Source organism: Erythrolamprus reginae, chromosome 1, assembly GCF_031021105.1.
Source record: "Erythrolamprus reginae isolate rEryReg1 chromosome 1, rEryReg1.hap1, whole genome shotgun sequence".
NCBI classification, from domain to species: domain Eukaryota; kingdom Metazoa; phylum Chordata; class Lepidosauria; order Squamata; family Dipsadidae; genus Erythrolamprus; species Erythrolamprus reginae.
Window position 1 is genome coordinate 299,778,389 of NC_091950.1, and position 22,663 is coordinate 299,801,051.

General features: G+C 36.6%; 1 protein-coding gene across 1 annotated transcript in view; it reads left to right on the forward strand.

Moving 5' to 3' along the window:
• Positions 1–22,338, forward strand: part of SLC16A10 (solute carrier family 16 member 10) — a 59,641-nt gene extending 37,303 nt beyond the window's left edge. Inside the window, exons 4-6 of the mRNA XM_070733378.1 lie at positions 5,091–5,234; positions 14,089–14,317; positions 17,259–22,338. Of these exons, the coding sequence (XP_070589479.1) occupies positions 5,091–5,234; positions 14,089–14,317; positions 17,259–17,488 (603 nt within the window). The 3' untranslated portion in view covers positions 17,489–22,338. The remainder of the gene's footprint in view (positions 1–5,090; positions 5,235–14,088; positions 14,318–17,258) is intronic.
• Positions 22,339–22,663: the final 325 nt, after the last annotated feature.

Consider the following 22,663-nt stretch of genomic DNA (forward strand, 5'->3'; position numbering starts at 1 on the left):
AATTGAAGAGTAGCGGTAATTGGGTGAGAATGTCCTCCCAAATCAGATGTTGGAAAAAGAGGTACAGGCCAAAGGTCAAACAGGCCAAAGTTCACTTCTGATTGAGTAACTGTGGCTTAGGGCAAACTTAAGTAAGGATATGCACTTCATAATTCTGTGAAGAGATCATCTTGGCACTTGGAGTAGTTCACTGACTGCAGAAAATATGCTATGGCAGCTGCAGATTGAGGCAAAAACATTCTTTAACATTAATAGGGATGCCCCCAATTGTCATTATCAGCTTCAAATAGGTGTCACCACCTTTGTTAATATTTTGAATAAGTCAAACCTGGGGGGGAAAGAAATATTTAGGGATTGAATGGCATCACTGCAAATTTCTCATTTTTTCCCCATACAACCTACTTCAAGGGCAACATGCAGTTGTCGCTTTTTTATGCTCCTGTACACTTATGCAAATATTCCCACTCAGGCTTACGTTATTTAACTGTTTTTTTAGCCATTTTTGTTTGCTTATTTGCCTTGACAGCAGCTAACTGATTTAAATATATTATTTTGTGTTTTTTAATTATATGTGAATCAAATGGTACTATTTCCAGGATTATTCTCTATGAACATTAACCTTCATTAATAAATCTCCCATCATCTTTCTCCTATCTTTTTTCTGTTCTCTATGTCTCCATATCGTGATTCTTCTTCATTAACTTTCTCTATCCAGATTTAATACGCTACTTGTGCCCTGAAGTGTGATCTTGATTTTTGTATTAATATATGTAAGGCCCCAAACTTCCATGACCTTTTGTGCTTTACTTGCTTTCCTAATCTTTACATTTATTTTCCTTCAGATTTCAACTTCTGCTGCAATTTGACAGTGCAGGTTAGTGCTTCCCCCCTCCTCTTCCCCTTTAACAGCACTGTATTTGCTATATCTTTGCACTTAGGAACTTTTGCTTGCCACTATTTACGTTTGCTTTATTTAATTCTTTTTAATTGTGATTCACTTCTCCCTCCCCCTCTTTCCCCCTCCCTCCCTCCCCCTATCCCCCCTCCCTCTCTCTCCAGGGAAAGTGGAAGGAAACATCTGTTTCCATATTAACATAGAGTCTTTACAGCTACAACAGGCAAAAGTGGTGATCAAATATAATAATTATTAGTGACCATTTACTTTCTTGTACATATTTTATTAGAAGAGAGGCTTTCTAAGAATTTTCATGATATTTACCCCACCATGCTCAAATTGCTGGAGCAAGAGTTAGTTTGGAGGAGTACAGTATTAAGTCTGGATCACTGCCAGTTCTAGTGATGCAGGCTGCCAAGTTACTACCGGTTCTATAGAATCAGTCCGAACCATGAGGAACCCACCTCTGTGCAAAATGTGTTCAGCTCAAAGCTTTTAAGGTGTTTTGAGCTCAAAGGAGACGTGTGCGTTCCATGTTTTCGGAACAAAATCCGATCATTTCAAATGCTGACATTTTGAGTCATAGCAAACAGCTTTCAGGCAAGTTGTTTCAAACATTTGAAGTTCAAAACAAAACATGCTTGTTCAGATAATTTTGTTTCAGGGTTGAAACAACAAAAATAGTTACATTTTGAGCATGATTGAGATGGCATGGACCCAGCTTGACTGATTTTTGAATAGGACTATTTTGCTCTGAGCAAAAAAACAAAACAAAGTTCCTTCTCACAAGTCAGCAGAAGAGAAGTCTTTGATTTACTCCTGCATCAAAGTCAATCCTTACATAATAAAAATTAAAACTATATCTATTGTATCTTTAATACTGTTTGCTGAGTAAGCATTTGATAAAACATAACAAAAAATTGCTGGTATATATATATAAATAAATGAGGTGTAAGGATGCAACTTTTTCCAGAGCAGGAGTGTAAAGTTATTGATTCAAGCATCAGGATACCAACAACTCCAATGAATGAATGAGATAAATAAAGGCCAATTAGATTTTACTGTTGAGGTCACACATACCAGAAGTTGACACAGAAGCAGTCAGATAAAGAGAAAATAAAATATGGGGCACTCCTTTTTCTTATTTCACAAAACTTATTTTAACTTCTTTAGAAGGTAGTTTGCATTCTGAGCGGTAACTGTGTTTCAAATGGTTCAATGTCTTCTATTGAAGTTCATATATGTTATCAGCCATGACCCATAAGATAGTATACATTTTATCATCTGTTTTTGGGGGGGGGGGGGGGAGGGAGAGATTATTTCTGTTTTATATATAAATAAGAAAACATGATATTGTATAGAATATATGTCTATTAATTTTTAATTTGTGGATTATGAACCTCTCTATTTCAAAGATATATCTACAAAGATAAATGAGGCAGGCAGGATAATTAACAAAATATTATGCCCAATCTTTTTCCTGAACCTGTATTTAAGTTTCTGTGAAATTTTCAGAGGATCACAATAACAGAGAGTAGAATAGAATAGAGTATATTTTAAAGCTAAATTGCAACTATGGATCTCTTTATCCATGTGCACCTTACCATATCCAGGTAATATCTTTTTTTTTCCTGCTACATTCTAATGAGATTACTTTTATCCTTTAGTGAGACAGGTTAAGTGATTCCTGAGTTATGAAGTAATGTTTCCTCCTGTATTGTATTCTGATATTCTCCTCAGTGATATCTGAAAAGTAGATAAAATCTGGCAAGATTTTTGTTGCTCATCATTTAGGGAAATAAGACAATTGACTTGGGAAAGAAGAAACTGAAGCAAGAGAAGTATTCACAGCTATGTAGCCAATTTCATACCAATTCATTTTTCTGCAGACTTAAGGTTGAATAAAGAGCCTCTTAACTAAGCAGTGGAAGACTTTAGCTATGCTATGGCTTGCACCAGATGGTTCATTTATGAAACAAAAAAGGAAAAGAAAATATTGTTCTTTGGTGATACAGATCACTTCTTCCTGTAAATATTAAGAACATTATAATGTTTAATTTCTCTTGTAATACCAAGGGATTAAATTAATATTTAACAATAAAAATATCTTATCTATGAAAATAGTTTTTTTGCTTGTTAACATATTAACAGTTCTATTTTTCAACCACTACTGTGTTTTATAAAGCTTATATAATCTAAACTTTGAGCTTTTACAGTTTTAAAAAGAAAAAAAAATCAAAATAGTATGACAAAAATGAATATTTGAAAAATAATTTTTATCAGTGAGATTTATTGATTAGCTTCTTAAACCTTTCAGATAAACGGTTTTGTGAGATGAATGAGAATTATGTTATTTTGTTTATGTAACTTTGATGGCTGCCTTCTTGCCTGAAATGTCCAATAATTTGTGATACAAATTATTTCCTTTTTTTAATTTTGGTCCCTTAAATTTAAACTCATACAGTATTTAAGAATAATTTCACATCTTCTTGATTCTTTTGATGGCATTCAAGAGTGTGTGTGTGTGTGTGTAGGTGTAGGTGTAGATGTCAAACCTTGCCCTCGTGTGCCTTCCCAAGGATTCCAGACTAATTCCCTGCTTGATTCTTCCCCTTGGCTCAGCCAGTCTCTCTGACACAGGTGCTGAATAAGAATCATCTAAGAATTCATCTTTCCTTTCACACATTTGCCCAGTAAAAAGTTGATTAAGAATCACAGGATCATAGAATTGGAAGGAACCCCCAGGGTCATCGGGTCCAACCCCCTGCTCAATGCAGGATTCATTAAACCATCCTAGAAAGATGACTGCCCAGTCTCTGTTTGAAGACCTCTAGTGAAGGCGAGCTCACCACCTCCTGTGGCAAACTGTTCCACCAGTTTACCACCCTTACTGTTAGAAAGTTTTTTCTGATATCTAATCAAAATCTACTCCCTTGCGGTTTCATTTTATTGTTTCTAGTCCTTCCATATGCTAATGAGAATTATGCTGATCCCACTGTTCTGTGACAGCCCTTCAGATATTTGTAGACAGCTATCAAGTCTCCTCTCAGTCTTCTCCTTTGCAGACTAAGCATCCATAGATCCTTTAACCGTTCCTCATGGGACATAGTTTCCAGACCACTCGCCATCCTTGTAACTCTCCTTTGAACTTGCTCTACTTTATCAATGTACTTTTTAAATTAGTGCCATAATTATTCAGAATAACAGAGTGGAATCTTCACTGAATTACTTTTATTTTTCCAGCTTACCAATGATGCTGTTAGATTTATTATTGATTAAATGTTGGTTTATGGAAGATAGACTGCAAATATGGCAAGAGTTCACAGCTTCTTTTATTACTTGAGCTTTTGATTATAAAAGTTACAAAGTGTAGCTGTAAGGTTTGTTTTTAATGTTTTCAAGAATTCAATGGATTTTTCAGTTCTTATATTTTTCCAAGTCCAAGTCTGGTAATTTATATGATTGAAACCAATCAATTTGTAATTACATACAATAGGAAAACTGAATTCAACATGTCTTAAGTTACATTTATATATGAAGATAAATGTAATTGTACATTGTATCTGTTGTGACTTGATTCTGTGATCTTTATAAATGAGAACAGCTTAGCTCCTGGTTCCTAACATTGGGCCCTCGCCCCACAGTAGGGGCAATTTGATTTTTAATGGGGGAAATTGGAACCTTGTTTAAACCTAATTAATGGCCTTTTAGGCTTCTTCTGCGTTTTTGAATGATAAGAATTATATGTCATAGGAGGGAGGCCTCAGGATTTTAGAGATGCTTAGGTGGGGCGTGGCCAAAAAAAGGTTGGGAAACACTGGTTTAGCTACATCCTTTTTCGCCTTATCTTGGTTTACTAAGTTGAGATATAAACAAACACTTTATCAATGAATGCTGTTTATTTGTTTGCCCATTTATATGGGCTGTTATTAAACTAAGAATCCTCTAATTAGTCAGGATAGGATATTATGACTGGCTACAGTACAAAGCTAAATAATAATTTGAAGCTGGTTCTGAATGTCATTGGTTGCATCACAAATGAAGAATAAAAGAGCAACATATATGAACAAATTTATAAAGCTGAGATACGATTGTTTAAACAATGTGTATCAATAAAGTTTTAAAATATGATTGATTTTAAAGTATTATGTGTTTTTTGTTATATTAAAATCCTGTTTTTCCTCCTTCCAAATAGCTAAAGCACGTAAAAGAACGTATTGGTGAACATGTTCCAGATGTGTCACTTCTGCTTTGCCTTGGCATTACTTCAGGAATTGGTCGACTGGTCTTTGGCAGAATTGCAGATTATATTCCTGGTGCAAAAAAGGTTTATCTACAGGTATTGCTAAATAACCAAAAGAAAATACATTAATAATGTATCTGTATATGTTTCAGGCCAATAATATGAACCTTTTAGTGGATTTTTTTCTATATTTGCTGCCCTTAATATTTTCAGACATGCATAATTTTTGCAGAGTTATGTCTGGCATCTATAGACTACTGAACTGTTAAATATTTAGAGGCACAAAAATAGTCCAGGAGATCTGAGATAGTTTTGTATAGGCATAGTTTTCACCAAATAATACCTTTGAAGTGGTGCTTCTGAAAATAGCATGATACATCAATAACATGTTTTAAATAATCTATCGATCTTGAATCTTGAAAATTGGCAGAGATATTTTCAGATGTTATGTATTTTCAATCAAACATCAATTTTGATGTATATAATTACTAGGTTAAAAAGTTTGTAGAGATTCTCAGATCATGGTTGTCCCAAAGGTAATATTTCAGGAGGCGACTGGACTTTCTGGGGTGTTTTTTCTTCTTCTTTGAAGACATTTCACTTCTCATCCAAAAAGCTTCTTCTGCTCCGACAGTGGGGCATGTGGACAGTGGAGAATGGAATGATTTATATTCCTTGCAGACAGCTGGTAATTTGCATCCTTTTAGAAGGTTGTTGAAGCACTTGGAGGTTCATCTGTGACCTCAGGGTCACTTGAGTAGTGCTCCTGGTTCCTGCAATCTGCAAGGAAGCGTAGACTACAGGCACTGAGGACACAGATAAACCTCCAAGTGTTTCAACAACCCCCCAAAACAGGCCTGCAATGTGGTTGAAGCTGGCTTGCAGCGCTGTCCTGGAAAACATAAGGGGTCAGCCCACGTTGCTTCAGCCCAGTCTGCCCAATGCGAAGAGGAAACACTAGGCCAACATGACTTCGGCCCATTCTACCCAGTGTGAAGAAGAAACATGCTAGCAGTTTGGCGAGTGGCATCAAGTTGACCACGCCTACCCAGTCGGCCACAACCACCACCATCCCGAAGTCAACCATAGCCTTAATGTGACCCTCAATGAAATTGAGTTTGACACCCCTGCTCTAAAAGGATGCAAATGACTAGCTGTCTGCAAGGAATATAAATTATTCGGTTCCCCACTATCCTGTCAGAGCTGAAGAAGCTTCTTGGATGAGAAATGAAACATCTTCAAAGAAAAAACAAGAAAGTCCAATTGCTTGTAGGAAAAGAAAATAGAGGTATAAACGTAGAAAAAAAGAAAAAGGGGAAAAAAGAGTCAAGAAAAGTGGGATGGAAACATGAAAATGGATGATTTAATAAAAAAAAAGGAAATAGATTTCTTTACCTGTTATTTCTCAATATTATTATGCTATATTATATTGTTATTATGAATAGTGAATAAAATTTAATTGACAGACCAATGATGGATTGGCTGTACTAAATGAAGTTATAAATTAACTTTATAAATATATAAAGAGAGTAGTACTATTGTTAATATGAGACCACAGGATAAATTGATAGTTACATTTTGATTTTTTAAAATTGTGTGTTAAGAAATGGTTGTGGGTAAAAATAAAAGATGAGCTAAGATATTAAAGAAGAAGAGGAAGTAATAAGGCCTAAAACTAAGAAGCATAAAAAAGAACAATTAGCTTCTAAAATCTAGCTATAGCAACTAATTGAATTGAATTGGTTGGGAGTAGACCCAGAAGACAAAACTAAGTATAAAGAAGGTAACACAAGTTAAAATACATGTACTGAAAGTTAAGATTTAAATGTAATATATAGGAGATGTAGAAATAAGAGGGATGATCATGAAGGGTAAGATTTAGAGAAGCATTCTACTCTGTCATGTAATTGTAATAGAATTATCCACTTAGGGAAGGATTTTGAGGGTGGGTGGGAAGTAGGAAAGAAGGAGAGAAAGGGGAGAGAGTAGAGGAAGAGTAGGAGAAAGGAGGAAGGAGAAGGGAATGGTAGTAGAAGGAAGGAGAAGGAGTAAAGAAGTTAGAGGCAGAATAGAAAGAGGGAAGATAGAAAGAGGGAAGTGGAGAAAAGAAAGACGGATACAGATGAAACAATATAAAGCCAAATTAGAATGTGAACTTCTTTATTGTACTTTAAAAAATGATATATGCATATGAAGTTGTATTGAAGGTATATGAAGTTGGATGTTGAATATGGAGACAAAAAGTTAAATAATAAAAAAAGTCCAATTGCCTCTTGAAAAAAGCTCCTTTGGGACAACTACTCTGCTACAAGATTTGAAGTTTGGAATATGAATATTTCTTTGTATGAATTTAAGTTTTTTACAAGTGGTTTTTCTTTGTTTTACTGCTTGCTGCTTATCTATATAAGGAATTTCTTAAAAGGTTACAAATAGTAATGTCAAGTAAACACTTGGTACTTGGCACCAATGATGCTTCAGACTTTGGCCAATATGCCCCAATCAATTCAAACCACACAAACCTTGGCAAAATATTCTCTTTTCTAGAGACAAAGTATTGATTGTTTTAAAGTAACTTTTTAAAGAAGCACTTCTTAAAAAAAGTTGTTCGGAATGAACTTTGAAACAACTTTACATATATTAGTCTAACCTAGCTCAGAGAGTAAATATAGTATACTTCATAGCTGCAGTAGTTTTCTATAGTTTCACATATACTGTGACATTTAGAATTAGTTAATGGATTGCAAATGATAAGCTTTTATTCAAGGGAAGCTCAGACTCTGAACATTTATGACATCAGATTTCTGTCCTTTCTTTCTAATCATATTCTGCATTAGACCTGTTCTTGTCATGACTTGAACCAAATTTATTGTCATGGCAAGAACTCTCTCAACCATTGTGTCAGCGTTCCAAATAGCATCTAAGAAATAAATCAGAGTCCAAGGGTTCACCTTCTTCAAAGTTCCAATTTATTAACAGGGCCATGTTAGCACAACTGGAGAAACCCGAATTGAAAGTTACAAGGGTATTTCCCCCAGGGTTAGAGTTCATTTCCTTGCATCTCCTCCCACAAGCCCATCACATGAACCATACATCTTCTGCCTGCATATCCTGCAACTCCCAGCAGCTTCCGGCCAAATGCTGAACAAAGGTTGACCTTGAGAACCTAAAAGGAATGTGTCATGGCATGCAGCTGGCACCACCCCCAAGTTCCCACAGAAAGAAACATTTCAAAAGAACATAGCATAATGTGGCAGGCCAAAACCTCCAAGCATTCTGGCTTCGGCCTGACACATCGTTCTTAACAAATTGGGATAAGATATAAATGAGACAGAAGCCTCCCAAGTATTACTTTGCAGGATCAACATTTACAAATAATGTTCAGAATTTCCAGACCAATGAGAAATACACATTCTCTATAGAACATAGGAAAGTATCTTTCCTACATATTCTAGAAAATAACTGAAAATATTTGTGCTTATGTCTAAGCCTTCATTCAATCCATGTTAGTAACTTCACTATCCCATTACTGGAAATGGCAAAAGAACTAAAGAGACCAAAAACTCTCAGGCTGCAGAGAGACCTTTATACCTACCGGTATCTTGTAATCATTTACATAAGTTTAAAGACAATACTAGTTTAGTTTAAAACAATGCTGAGAAATCAGTGAGTACCCTACCTGTCTTTTCCGATACAACAACTGGGGAAATGTCAGACGTGTGGTTTGGACGTCTGCAGTCTAGGTCAGGTGAGGTTCATTGTGGTTCTGGTCATGCTGAGGTCTGCCTTTGCAAAATAAAACCCCAAAACTGTCTGATGGAGCAACAAAATGCAGCAGTAGTTTCTGTTGAAATCTTTTTCCTATAGAAAGTGTGATAGAAATGTAAAGACTTAATTTTTATATTTATGCCTCAGCAAGGTCACGTGTAAGAAAGGTCATTAAGTTGATCTCTTTTATTCCACTTTTCAAGGCTGAGTAAACATTTCCCCAAATGCAGTTTCACCTAACAGGAAGAAAGAATTCACAGTTTTTTACATTTGAAATTTTTTACTTTTTTCAGTGCTAGGATATAAGCAAAAGAAGATTATATCATTAATGACGGACTCTTTGCCTAGCAGAAATCTTGAAACCCAATAGCTTAACATTTGCACAGCACACATTTTATGTGTAATGTATAAAGTGTTTTTCTTAAAAAACAAAATAAAACATAGGCATGCTTACTTTATCTGAAAAATATGAAACTTACAAGAAACAATATGGGACAATGGACAGAATACTAAACTTGAGCTGGCACTCTGCTTGGGCAGGATGTTAGGTTTGGATGGGTTCAGCAAAAATTATTCTCATTCTTTTAATGCTGTTGTGGTCACACCGGGTGGCAGCATTTAGCTGACCATAAATAATGTTGAGAAAACTAAACAAGATCACATCTGCTTAGAACTTAAATCAAAACTGCCAGGATGTATCCAACTATTAGACCAGGCAAGGATATTATAGTAAGAAACCCAGGATAAAGTGAGAGCAAATAATGTCTGGATGTGACCATGCAGTTAACAAGAGTTGAGACTCATTCAAAGGAAGTGGAGAGATTATTTTTTATAATTACTTCCCAGGAAAGTAAAAAAAATTACTGCTGTATTAATTATCCTTATCATCATGACAGCCATTACTTCTAAGATAAAGTGCTTTTCAGGATTTAATACTCTCATAGGGTATTTGAACAAACAAGATAAAAGAATCTTATTATTAAACCAAAGAAAATGAAACATTCTTGAAATATTTAAAGACCTGAGATCTTGACAGTGTGAAATATTAAGAAGCCCTTTCTTAATGATGAGCTGGTTCTGTGTTTGATCACCACAGAGGAGTACACCTGAATGGATTTGGAAGACGTTCATACAGTCTATTTAGGCCTGTAAAGTCTAAAAGCAGGTTTTTAAATTGGGCCTGGAGACAACTTTCAACTAATTGTAACATTCAGTGTAACATGTTGCCTTTGCCAATTTCCCATAAGCAACCTTCTACATTCTTTATGTAAACACTTTAAAATATATTTTAAGGCAGCCTCACAAAGAATATAATTTTGCAATCAGTCTTAAAAGGAAAAATAACATAAACCAGTAATATAGCATAAATCACTAAGGCAAGGCCTGATTCTTTTCTAGGGAAAATCCAGTTACCAAAACAGCTTATGAATGGAAAAAAGATTCCCTGGCTATGGCCATTTGAACCTCTGATAAAACTGTGGAGCCTAAGAACATTTCCAAACTGCTTATATAGGCTTTTGTAAAGCCTTTGATTCAGTGGTACATGACAAACTACTTCTAAAACTAAAATCCTATGGCATCTCTGGACCCCTACATAATTGGATAACTGCATTGCTGTCAAACAGACAAGAAATGATTAAAATAGGGAGTGCCCTATCAAATCTTGTACCTGTTAACAGCATTCTAGGACCAACACTCTTTATAATCTACATACATGACCTTTGCAATCATATTATAAGCAACTGCGTCCTCTTTGCCGATGATGTAAAACTATTTCATACTACTGACAATACTGCTATCCTTCAAAAGATCTTGACTTTATATCAAACAACTGGCAACTCTAAATTTCAACCAACAAATGCTCTGTCTTAAACATCGGCAAAAAGAATTAGAATAACAAAATACAAACTGAGTGGACACTATCTTATAGACAACCCTCACTCTGTCAAGGACCTTAGAGGACCTTGGAGTACTCATATCTAATGACCTAAGTGCCAGAGCCCACTGTAACATTGCCAAAAAGTCATTAAGAGTTGTATACCTAATCTTGCGTAACTTCTTATCCTGTGATATAACACTACTAATCAGAGCATATAAAACATCTGCTAGATGCTAGACCAATTCTTGAATACAGCTCATCTGTCTGGAACCCACACTGCACATTGGACAATAATAAAATTGAATGTGTCCAGATATATTTCACAAGAAGAGTTCTACACTCCACTGCTCGCAACAGAATACCTTATACCACCAGACTTGAAATTTTGGTCTTAGACAACTTAGAACTACACCACCTTTGGTATGACCTAAGTATAGTTTATAAAATTATCCACTGCAATGTTCTATCTGTCCATGATTAATTCAGTTTCAGCCACAACAATACATGAGCACACAATAGATACAAAGTTAAAGTGAACTCTCCAAACTTTATTGCAGAAAATATGACTTCAGCAACAGAGTGGTCAATGCCTGGAATACACTACTCAACTCTGTGGTTTCATCCCCAAATCCCCTAAAGTTTAATCTTAGACTCTTTACTGTTGGCCTCACCCTATTCCTAAGAGGTCTGTAAGGGGCATGCATAAGTGTACCTGCGTGCCTACCGTCCCTGTCCTAAAGTTCCCTTTTACTTTTATTCATTTATTGATTCAAATTATATATATACTTATATATGTATTATCTAATAAGAGATTGATTAACTAACTAAATAAAAAAATAAAAAAATAAAAAGTTTATTTGACTTCTATGCTGCCCCATCCCATAGGACTCAGGGCAGCTTACAACAATAAAAAACAATGCAATAGTACAGTAATAAAAAGAAGTCAAATATAACAATAATTATAAAACCCCAATAATAAACCCAACTAAAATAACCCCATGTAACCCTAAATCCAATCAGACAACAACATACATATCAGTCAAGCATAATTTGGGCGTGTTGGAAGTAAAAATTTACAGCCTCCAAGCCTGTCAGCAATGCCAGGTCTTAACTGCTTTTCAAAAGGCCAGTAGAGTGGGAGCAATGTGAACATTGGAGGGGGGTAGTTGGTTCCATAGAGCCGGGGCAGCAACCGAAAAGGCCCTCCCCCACAGTCCTGCTAACCTACATTGTTTAGTCGACAGGACCCAGAGAAGGCTGATTCTGGGCGATATAATGGGTCTCTGGGACGTATGTGGCAGGAGACGGTCCCTAAATAGTCAGGGCCTAAGCCATGTAGAGCTTTATAGGTGATAACCAACATCTTGAATTGTGACCCGAGACTAATTGGTAGCCAGTGCAGCAGGCGGAGTGTTGGTGTTATATGGGCGTACCGAGAAACATCCATAACAGCTCCCCCCAGCTGCATTCTGGACTATCTGTAGTCTCTGAACACTCTTCAAGGGTAGCCCCATGTAGAGCGCATTGCAATAATCAAGATGGGAGGTGATGAGGGCCATGAATGAATGAATGAATGAATGAATGAATGAATGATAAATAAATAATCAATCAATCAATCCATATGGACAGAGCTTCCTCTTCTATAGTTCTCACCCAGAGGAACCGGTGGAAATAAAGGAAAGGGCTGGATGTCTTGCACTTGAGTGATATTGTTGCAGGCCACACATCTAAATGGATTCTCACCGTTATTCTATGTGATTTACTTACACCACATGCGCAGATACAGAGTCCTTGACTTGTAACCATAATTCAGCCTGGAATTACAGTCATAAGATGTGTTGGTTGTTAAGCAGATCATATCACCACATCTAATTTTACAGCTTTTCTGCAGTGGTGATTAAGCAAATATCCCAGTTATGTGAAGTCATATTCTTCTTCTTCTTTTTTGTTGGAAACCGGAAATAAACACCAGAAACCAGCAAAAATATGTAAAAATTGCGAGTACAGGACATGGCACATGGCTTTAAATGTGAGCCGGTTGCCAAGCAATCTAAATGCAATTGTGACTGCGGGGGTGGGAGGGAGTATGTGCGGCCATCAGAATTCTGGAATCGAGTCGTAATTATCTCTGGGGTAGTTTATTATAACTGCAGATGGTTGCTAAGAGACTGATCATTAAACAAGGGCCACTTGTATCCCACATTTATTTTTATAAATAACTCAAGTCGTACCTAATACTCCTTCCTCCTCTATTTCTCCTCACAAGAATAATCCCGTGAGGTGAGTTGGGCTGAGAGAGAAAGTGACTGGTCCAATCACCCAGCTGGCTTTCATGTGTAGAAGGGACTAGACCTCAAAAAACTCATAGAGTTATGTTTTTGTAACAGCAGTGCTGCATATAATAAAGTAATTTGGACATCCAGGCTTTCCTCTGTGTGTGTGTGTGTGTGTGTGTGTGTGTGTGTGTGTGTGTGTGTGTGTGTAGTAACTGCTAATTTCTCTTGCAATCCACATGCAATCTTCCAAAGACGTCCTGAGGTGTCTGGAGAACCTATTGAAAGTTGTTGGAAGTTTTGCACAGAAAAAGAAATGTGAAAGCCATCTACTCTGTTCACAGATAGCCCAATCCGTTAAAGTAACATAGTTATTCTAACAAGTAACTTAGTTACTCTAACAAATAAGTTAGAACTAAGGAGACATTTCCTGACAGTCAGTACAGTTAATCAGTGGAACAGCTTGCCTCCAGAAGTTGTGAATGCCCCAACATTGGAAGTTTTAAAGCAGATGTTGGATAACCATCTGTCTAAAGTAGTGTAGGGTTTCCTGCCTAAGCAGGGGGTTGGACTAGAAGACTTCCAACTCTGTTGTTATTATTGTTATAATTATATCTTTCTATCAGCAAGTAGACGCAATTAGATAAAAAGACATTTTCCTGAATCAAATAGACTTCTGATGACTATATACATGGATCAATTTAGTTTTCTTGATAACAATAAAAAAGAGGCGGGTTTGCTATTTTCTTTATAGTAGCAGCTATAATGATTTTACTCTCTAATTTTCTTTACTTCTTTGGGATTTCCTTGAATTGAAGAATATAAGGAATGTAAGTACAACTATGTCAGATTTTGCTTAGTTTTGTATGTTTGTTTAAGAACATCTAAGCTTTACTATGTGGAAAAAGAATTATTTTTTGGAGAAAAAAATCATTTGTAATGGAAATATTAATACAATAACAATACAAACAGTACAAAAATCCCTTCACTGTTTTTCACCATTTCCTTTCCTCTTGTTATTCCTCTTGTACAGGTGATATCCTTTTTTTTAATTGGCTTGATGTCTATGATGATCCCATTATGCAATTCGTTTGAAGCCCTCATTGTTGTCTGCCTTATCATGGGCCTTTTTGATGGATGCTTCATTTGTATCATGGCACCCATTGCTTTTGAGTTAGTTGGTGCAAATCATGTTTCCGAAGCAATTGGATTCCTTTTGGGCTTCATGTCTATACCAATGACAGTTGGCCCACCTATTGCAGGTAAGCAGAAATATTTCATTAAATGTGTAAAAAGCATATCTAGTAATGCTGTTATGTTTTTAATTATTTTAACTGTGTATTTTTAATATGTTTTAAGATGCCCAGTCCTTTAAGTTAGGTGGCCACAATATCTTTAATATCATTATCTTCCAATAACATTTTCCTATCTCAAATACTTGGAAAGGATTTGATTTGCTGAAAAAAATGCCAAATCTAGTCTAAATATAAATAATAATGTGGCACAGATGATCCACTGGAACTTGTGCCAGAACTACCATCTACCATGATTCCACCAGTGGCAAAGAACTGGTGGGATCATAAGCCCCAAAAAGTGGTCAAAATGAGGAAGCAAAACTACTGTGGGACTTCCCACTACAGACTGACCGAATTTTGGAACATAATGCACCAGACATCATGATTGTAGAGAAAAAGAAAGTATGGATCAATATCGCAATCCCAGGAGACAGCAGAATTGAAAAGCAGCTACAGAAATTTGTGAAATATGAAGATCTGAAAATCAAGGTGCTACAACTCTGGCATAAGCCAGTGAAAGTGGTCCTAGTGGTCCTTGGCAAGGTGGGCGCAGTGCCAAAGGATCTCAGCAGACGTTTGAAAACCATCGGAATTGACAAACTCTCCATCTGTCAATTGCAAAAGGCTGCTTTACCGAGATTGGCACACATAATTCGCCACTACATCACACAGTTCTAGGTGCTTGGGAAGCGCCAAACTGGTGATAAAAAATGAAATCCAGCATAATGATCTCATTTGCTGTGTTGTATTGTTGAAATAATAATGATGATGATGATGATGATGATGATGATGATGATGATGATGATGATGATGTAGTAGTGAAGGTAGTACCAATAGTAATAGATTTCTAGGGAGGTATTCCAAAACCACTGGAACAACACTTGAACACCTTCTGCATTGACAAAATTACCCTCAGTCAAGAAACAGGATCTAGTAAAAGTTTCTTGCTGAAGGGAAAATATCTTTTCTAATTATCTATTTATTCTTATTCTTTCAATTGGAATAGCATAAAAGGGTTTACTGCAAGAGGGATTGTAAAAAAATCACTGTTCTTCCTCCTCCTCACAATATCAATTCCCTGAACACAATTTATATATCACCCAATAGCAGTTTTCCTTTTTCTGAGACTTCTTTTGAAGAAGGGAAATGCTTTATTAAGATACAATTTTTTTAAAAAATTATTATTTAAGGATCTGGTTTGATGGGTGATTATTGTATGTATAGTGAACTCAGGAGTACTTCCACATTTTAAAAACCTGCTGAAAAATCTAGCTATTTATCTAGAGCAGTGTTTTTCAACCGGTGTGCCGCGGCACACTAGTGTGCCGCGAGATATGGTTAGGTGTGCCGCGAGGCGGCTCCTGCAAGTGGGAGCTCCATGGCTGAGGCCTCAGCCCTGGAGCTCCCACTTGCAGAAGCTGCCCCCCGGCTATTGCCCGCCGCCGCCGCAGCTATTGGCACCCTCCTGTGGGACGCCGGCAAAGGTTGCTTTGAAAGTCGCTCCCCTCGCGCCCATGGCTTCTTGTCGCTAATAGCGGTGGCTATTGCCTGCCGCCGCTATTAGCGACGAGAAGCCATGGGCGCGAGGGGAGCGACTTTCTGGGGCGGCTTCTGCAAGTGGGAGCTCCAGGGCTGAGGCTTCCACTTGTGGCTGTCCCCGCCCGCCCGATCCGTCCTTCTCTCTGGCTTTCTTGGGGCGCGGCTCCTCCCACAGCGGTGGCTGCAGCGGTGCTGGCAATCCGGCTGCTAGCCGCTCCGAGCGCTGTGGGAACGCCCACCCCTCTCACAGTCCCGTCCCGGGCTGTCAGTAAAGGGGCTGCTTTCCATCCCCCTGCCAGTTTGCTCGGAACATTCAAACTAAGGAAAACCTTCGCCAACCTCCACAGAGAAGAAAGGAAGAGAGAGAACGAGAGAGAGAGAGAGAGAGAAAGAAAGAAAGAACAAGAGAGAGAAAGCATGAGAGAGAGAAAGAACAAGAGAGAGAGAGAGAAAATAAGAGAGAGAACAAGAGAGAGAGAGAAAGAAAACAAGAGAGAGAAAGCATGAGAGAGAGAGAGATAAAATAAGAGAGAGAATGAGAGAGAGAGCAACAGAGAGAGAAAGAACAAGAGAGAAAGCATGAGAGAGAGAAAGAACAAGAGAGAGAGAGAAAGAAAATAAGAGAGAGAACGAGAGAGAGACAGAGAAGGAAAGCAAGAGAGAAAAAGAGATAGCAAGAGAGAGGGAAAGCAAGAGAGACAGATAGGGAGAGGAAAGGAGAGCGATAGAAATGAGAACAAAAAGGGGAGAAAAAAGGAGAAATGAGAAAATGATTGAGACAGAGAATGAGAGGAGAGAGAAACAAAAGAGAGAGAGAGAGGTGATTCTTGAAGCATATGGTAAAAAGCACCCAAATAATAAGAAACCCCCCCCAGCCCACACCTGTTTTTGAAAAGAATAAAAGAGGAAAAAAACCCAGCCCTCAACTGGTTTTGGAAATGGTTCGAGTGTGTATACACACACACACATAAGGGGGGGAGAGAGACAGGGATGGAAAAAGAGGAGAAGTGAGAGGGAGAAGGAATGAGGGGGAAAAGGGAGGAAGAGAGAGAAATGAGAAACATGAGAGAGAAAAGGGGGAAAGACAGGAGAAGTACCCAGAAATGAGACAGTGGTATAAATTTGAGGAGGGATGATTGATGATTGACTGTATTTATAAGGGGATGTTACATGGGATTGTATATATGAGGGGGTTATGTATGTATGTATGTATGTATGTATGTATTTATTTATTTATTTGATTTGTGTCATTTTGGATGGTGGTGTGCCCCAGGATTTTGTAAATGTAAAAAATGTGCCGCGGCTCAAAAAAGGTTGAAAATCACTGATCTAGAGTGTTAATCTTAGTGTGTTTTTTTTCTTTTTCCAGGAAAGTTACGGGATCACCTGGGCAATTATGATGTGGCATTCTACCTAGCAGGGGTTCCACCTATTATTGGAGGAGCTATATTATGTGCTATCCCATGGGTGCATGAAAAGGAGAAACACAAAGAACAAGCTGCGCCTGTGAGTGGAGAAACCACAGAAAAAATGCTGGAAATCAAACCCACATCAGACTCATATGAGAAACCTAGCAAAGAATCAGATTCTGTTATTTAATATTGCAATTTTTTTTACCAGATTGAATTTATTTTTATAAAATTAGGTAGCTTTCTGTTTATAAACTGAGTGCACCCTGATCATGTTTTTGGCAAAGGTGTGGAGAGCAGTGTGGAAATAGTATCAAGAAATCTTTTAGGCTGTTTTTGGCTGCATTTACAAAATACATTTCCACTTTTATATGACCAATGTTATCATTGAATATATGCTAGTGAATGTGTAGGTAGAGATATATGAATGTATATTTGGGAGACAAGATCTGTCCTGTCTTATCAGCTGATTTCCTCCCAATCCCTTCACTTTTATAATCTGTCCAGCTGAGTGATTCAGCTGGAATTTTTAGTAATACCTAGTGGTTGTAAACTATTACTGCTAATTTTTAAAAGTTCCAGGAATGTAGATTTTTTAAATTGCAGTAATTTTTTTGCAAAATGACATTTGCTCTATAGAGTGCTACCAAGTTGAATAATTTACAATGCCTCATTGTGTGGTTTGCTTCTTGGTGAAGTTTTGGCCTTGTTTGAGTCAGTCCATGGCATATTGCTTCCGAAAGGAATATAAGGTTCAGCTTAATCCAAATGCATACCAATACCTAACATAATAATTGGAACATTTATTTTTACAATATTGATATGTGCAGGATAAAACAGAATATTATAATGCAATACTGACACATTAGTTTTCTGTAAATTTTCCATTGCTTAAAATTTATAGTCCCATTCTGTACTGCTTCCTGTCTCAATATAGATACTGCTATAGTAAAGTTAGGGTTATTTCATACTGAATAATTCAGTTAAAGGCTGATATATTTTTTACATGTGTATATGGGAAAATATGTGCTGAAACACATGACTGTCGTGTCATTTAGTGCCTAGGAATTATAGTTAAAGCAATTATTTGTTAATAGGGTTTTAAAATTACAGGCAGTCCTCACCTTATGACCGTAACTGGGATTCCAACTTTTGTTGCTAAGTGAAGCAATTATTACATGAGTCACACCCAATTTTATGACTGTTAAGTGAGTCACATGATCACTAAGTAAATCTGGCCTCACTTTGCTGGTTGTAAAGCATGATCTCGTGAACCAGGACACTGTACCTGTCGTAAATGCATGCCAGTTGCCAAACACCCCAATTTTAATCACTGTGGGGATTCTATGATGGTCATAAATGTAAGGACTGTTGTAATTCATGTTTTTAGTGCCTTTGTAACTTTAAATAGTCGCTAAACAAATGGTCATAAGTCAAGAACTATCTGAACATATGTTAAGTACACTGACGTGAATTTTTTAGTTGTATTTGCATGTTTTCATTATTGATTCAGAATTCAACAATTTTACATGTGAATTACTTTCTTTGTTTTATTTTCAAATCAAGATAGCATTAATTTTTTTGCTATATTTAAGATAGCATTACTTATTCAAGTTTCAGTACTGCCGTGCATTGCTCTGGTCCTTCCTGTGCAGTAGCACAGTTATTAAAAATAACAATCCTGTGGTTGAATGCTAAATTCTGATTCTGTCTTGCTCAGGTCCTGTGCTCTGCATCAACAGCAGAAACAAGCAGGATAGATACTGAGAATGGCATGGCAGCAACACTCATGGGTTATCTCTCAGTCTTTTGAAATTAAAGCTGCTTTTAGCTGAATGGTGCCTTCCCAGGTCTTGCAGTATTCTATTCTTTTTTCTCAACAGACACATTTCGCAGCATCCAGTTCATCTTGGCAGCTCTTTAGGCTTCCAGCTGAAGGATGTAAATTGACCATCAATTATGTACTATGTACATACTCATACTTTTTTCATCTGCAGTAAGGAACAATTACACAGCGTGCAAAATAAGGAATAATGAGCCCATCATATTCAAGCCTCAAATAAGCAAACGTGACTAAATCTGATTTAGTTTCATGCTAAAGTGTTTCATCACTTCAAATCATTTCACTGTATTTCTCCACCTAGCAACCAACCTAGAACTAAAGAAAAATTTCTTGACAGAACAATTAAGCGGTGGGATGATTACTTCAGAAGTTGTGAACTCCGGAAGTTGTGAATGCGCCAACACTGGAGGTTTTTAAGAAGAGATTGGACAACCATTTGTCTGAAATGATATAGGGTTTCTTGCTTGAGCAGGTGGTTGGATTAGAAGACTTCCAAAGTCTCTTCCAACTCTGTTTTTACATAATTCTATTTGAGGCTTTGAATTTGACCATTTTCACCCACTTCTAAAATACCGGTAATCTTTTTAGTTCCAACAAAGTGTTTCCTCTGCCTCTTGAATGCTCCTTGCTCTATCTGACGGCATTTTTCTCAACTATATATTTTCCTTTTCACATTATAAATCTTAACTACTATTTTTATACTTTCTATTAGCATTACATCACATACTTCAGCAACACTCGATTGAATTACTTATGCACCATCGAGTGCGTATCGATTCTTATCAGCCAGATAGATAGATTTCCTCCATGACAGCCTGCCCCTAACCTGATCTTTCAGCATCAGTGTTTTCATTCTGTTCCAGTGTCTAGATCCTTTTACATTTTCATTCACATTTTTTATGAAGTACTTTTAATCCTATTTGAGTCATTCTAGTTTCAGTCATATTTTGTTTTAGGGGTTTCCCCATTAAGTTTTCTTTTCCCTCAAATCCATTCTTTACACTATTGAAAAATGGTGGTAGTTTCATAAAAACAACCTCTCTACATCCTTACATTCTTTATGAATTCTCCTAACTTTTCAGGATAATCATTTTGCACATGAATAAGTTTACATTTAAACTACATATTTGAAACACATTTTTCTAAGCAGACACTTAACCAGTTACCATTCTCAGTCTCTCAATTGCTCATTTAGTTTTTTGTGTTCTCTCACCTTGTTCAAACACATCCATTGATGTTACCCAACAAAATAAATTTTCCTACATCATATTCATTCAGAACATAGCACAATTTTACTAAAATGCATAACTGGCATGTACACCATTTACTAGCTATTGTCAACCTACAGAATCTTAATTTTATAAGAATCTCTTTTTTTACAGCAATTCATCCTTTCTGACATAGATTTTAGCTTTCATTTGTCATTATACCCCCTCAACACGAGAATATTAGAGTAACTTCATTCACGTCTTGATTTTTGTTTGGTTTAAGAAAATCCTATAAAGAATGAGAGACAATTTCAGTCTGCTGGCACTGAATCCTAACAAACTACCACATCTTCCCATTGCCATTTTTTTGGTGAAGTATTATCTTCCTTTTTTCTGTTTTATGAAAGTAATTTCTAATTCCTTTTTCTGGGTGGATCTTACTGGGCATATATGAATAGATAGAAGACAGATAAGATAGGCATAATTGATAAATACAATGTTGAAGCATCAAAATTCCTATACAGACACAACAACCAGATTTAAAGTAAATCTCTACTATTCTGTTGGTCTTCAACATCCTTTAGAATTATTTTTAGCAAGAATGCTGTATTAGCAGTTTCACCATTTTTACAGTCATGAAGTAGAAAGCAACCTTTTGGACCTGAGGGTTAAATCCTATTACCTTAAGTGACTGGAAAAATGTGGCAATATCACAGGGAAATATAAATGACTCAGGGAAATAAAAACAATAATTGAAAAATATATATATACCAGGTTCCAAACCAGCAACCTTCTACCATATTTGTTAATAGTGTTATAAACATTGTACTTTTGTAGCATTCCTGGCGAAGATGGTTCTCGAATGCGCACAGGATAACCCTTGATTCAGCTGTGAGGGTCACTCTTGCCTTTTAAGATGTAGCCAGTGAACTGCTGGGATTAGTATTAAAGGTCACCATCCAAAGCAGATAGGAGTACTTAGCAACAGGGCAACAGGGCAGGGCAAATAAGCCCTTAGTTTCACATACTTATATTTGCTTCGTCATTTAATCAATTAATCCATGCTCTTTATAATTTATTCTTATATTCCAAGTTACAATCTAACGTACGTTGCCACTAGATGAGCCCATAACAACTCATCTCTACCACTCTACTTGTCCTTTAAAAAAAAAAAATGTAACCAAAGACATTTTACACTAAATGCACACATGCTATGCAATGCAAGCTAAGTTATCTACGGTCTAAGAGATTAGCTTGCAAGCCAACATACTCTGCTTGCATCCCGCTAAACAAAAGGTACTGTATACAATATTTTAGCACACATTCAGCAACTGCATGCCACTCAGCAAAGAGAGGGGCAGCATATACATACAATAAATAAATAAATAAAATCCTAGCAAGCATGAAGTTGCTGTGGCCTCCAGTTCTGGTGACGTGTTTAGGAGTGGTCCTGGACTTTTGGCTCCCACTCGAGAAGTCATATTGTGCACCAATTGCATTGAAAAACTGTTTGTTCCTCTGGGCATTGGAACAAGGTATTTAATAATTTTTTAGTGCTATATCATTTTGGTTTGGCTTCATTTTCTTCTATTTTCTGTTATAGCTGGTTCCTGATTCTTGTTTTACTTCTATGTAAGCCACCCAAAGTCACAATCTCTGAATTGGGCTGCCATATCCAGTAAATTGATTATCTAAATAAATGTGATCATTACAGCATCTTTGTCTTTCTAGTGTTGTTGTTTTTTTAGCTCCAGGACTCTTGTGAGGCACAGAAATGTAACAAATGAATTTAAATGGCTTCATCAAATGAGATTTAAAAGCATTGAACAGGCAAAGGTTACCTCTACATTTACCAATAAAAGATACTCAAGGAATGGCTTTTGTTCATATCTAGGATTTTTGCTTGTTTATTAGAAATTACAAGGTGCTTCAACCAATTTTATGCTATCTTTATGGAAGAGGAACATATACAATAAAGAATTTCATTTATGAGGTTGTGTGTGTGTGATATCTGTGTTTGTGTACAACTGCAGTTTTAAACATAGAAAATATGGTCCACAGACTGCTGAGATGCCTGCATATATGAAATTGTTTTATATTTTTGTTCTTTTCTCACAGAGATTTACATATCTACATAATCATAATGAGATGTTTTCTGTTTTTCTCACCAGCAAAAAATATTCTAAGAAAGATGATTTTGTAAGGTTTTGTTGAGAGTGCAAACTAGTCTTGGACAGCAAACTTATTACTTTTATGAGACAATTTATTCCTGCCTTTTTTGTTGGATTATCTTTATTTCTGTATTGTAGAACTA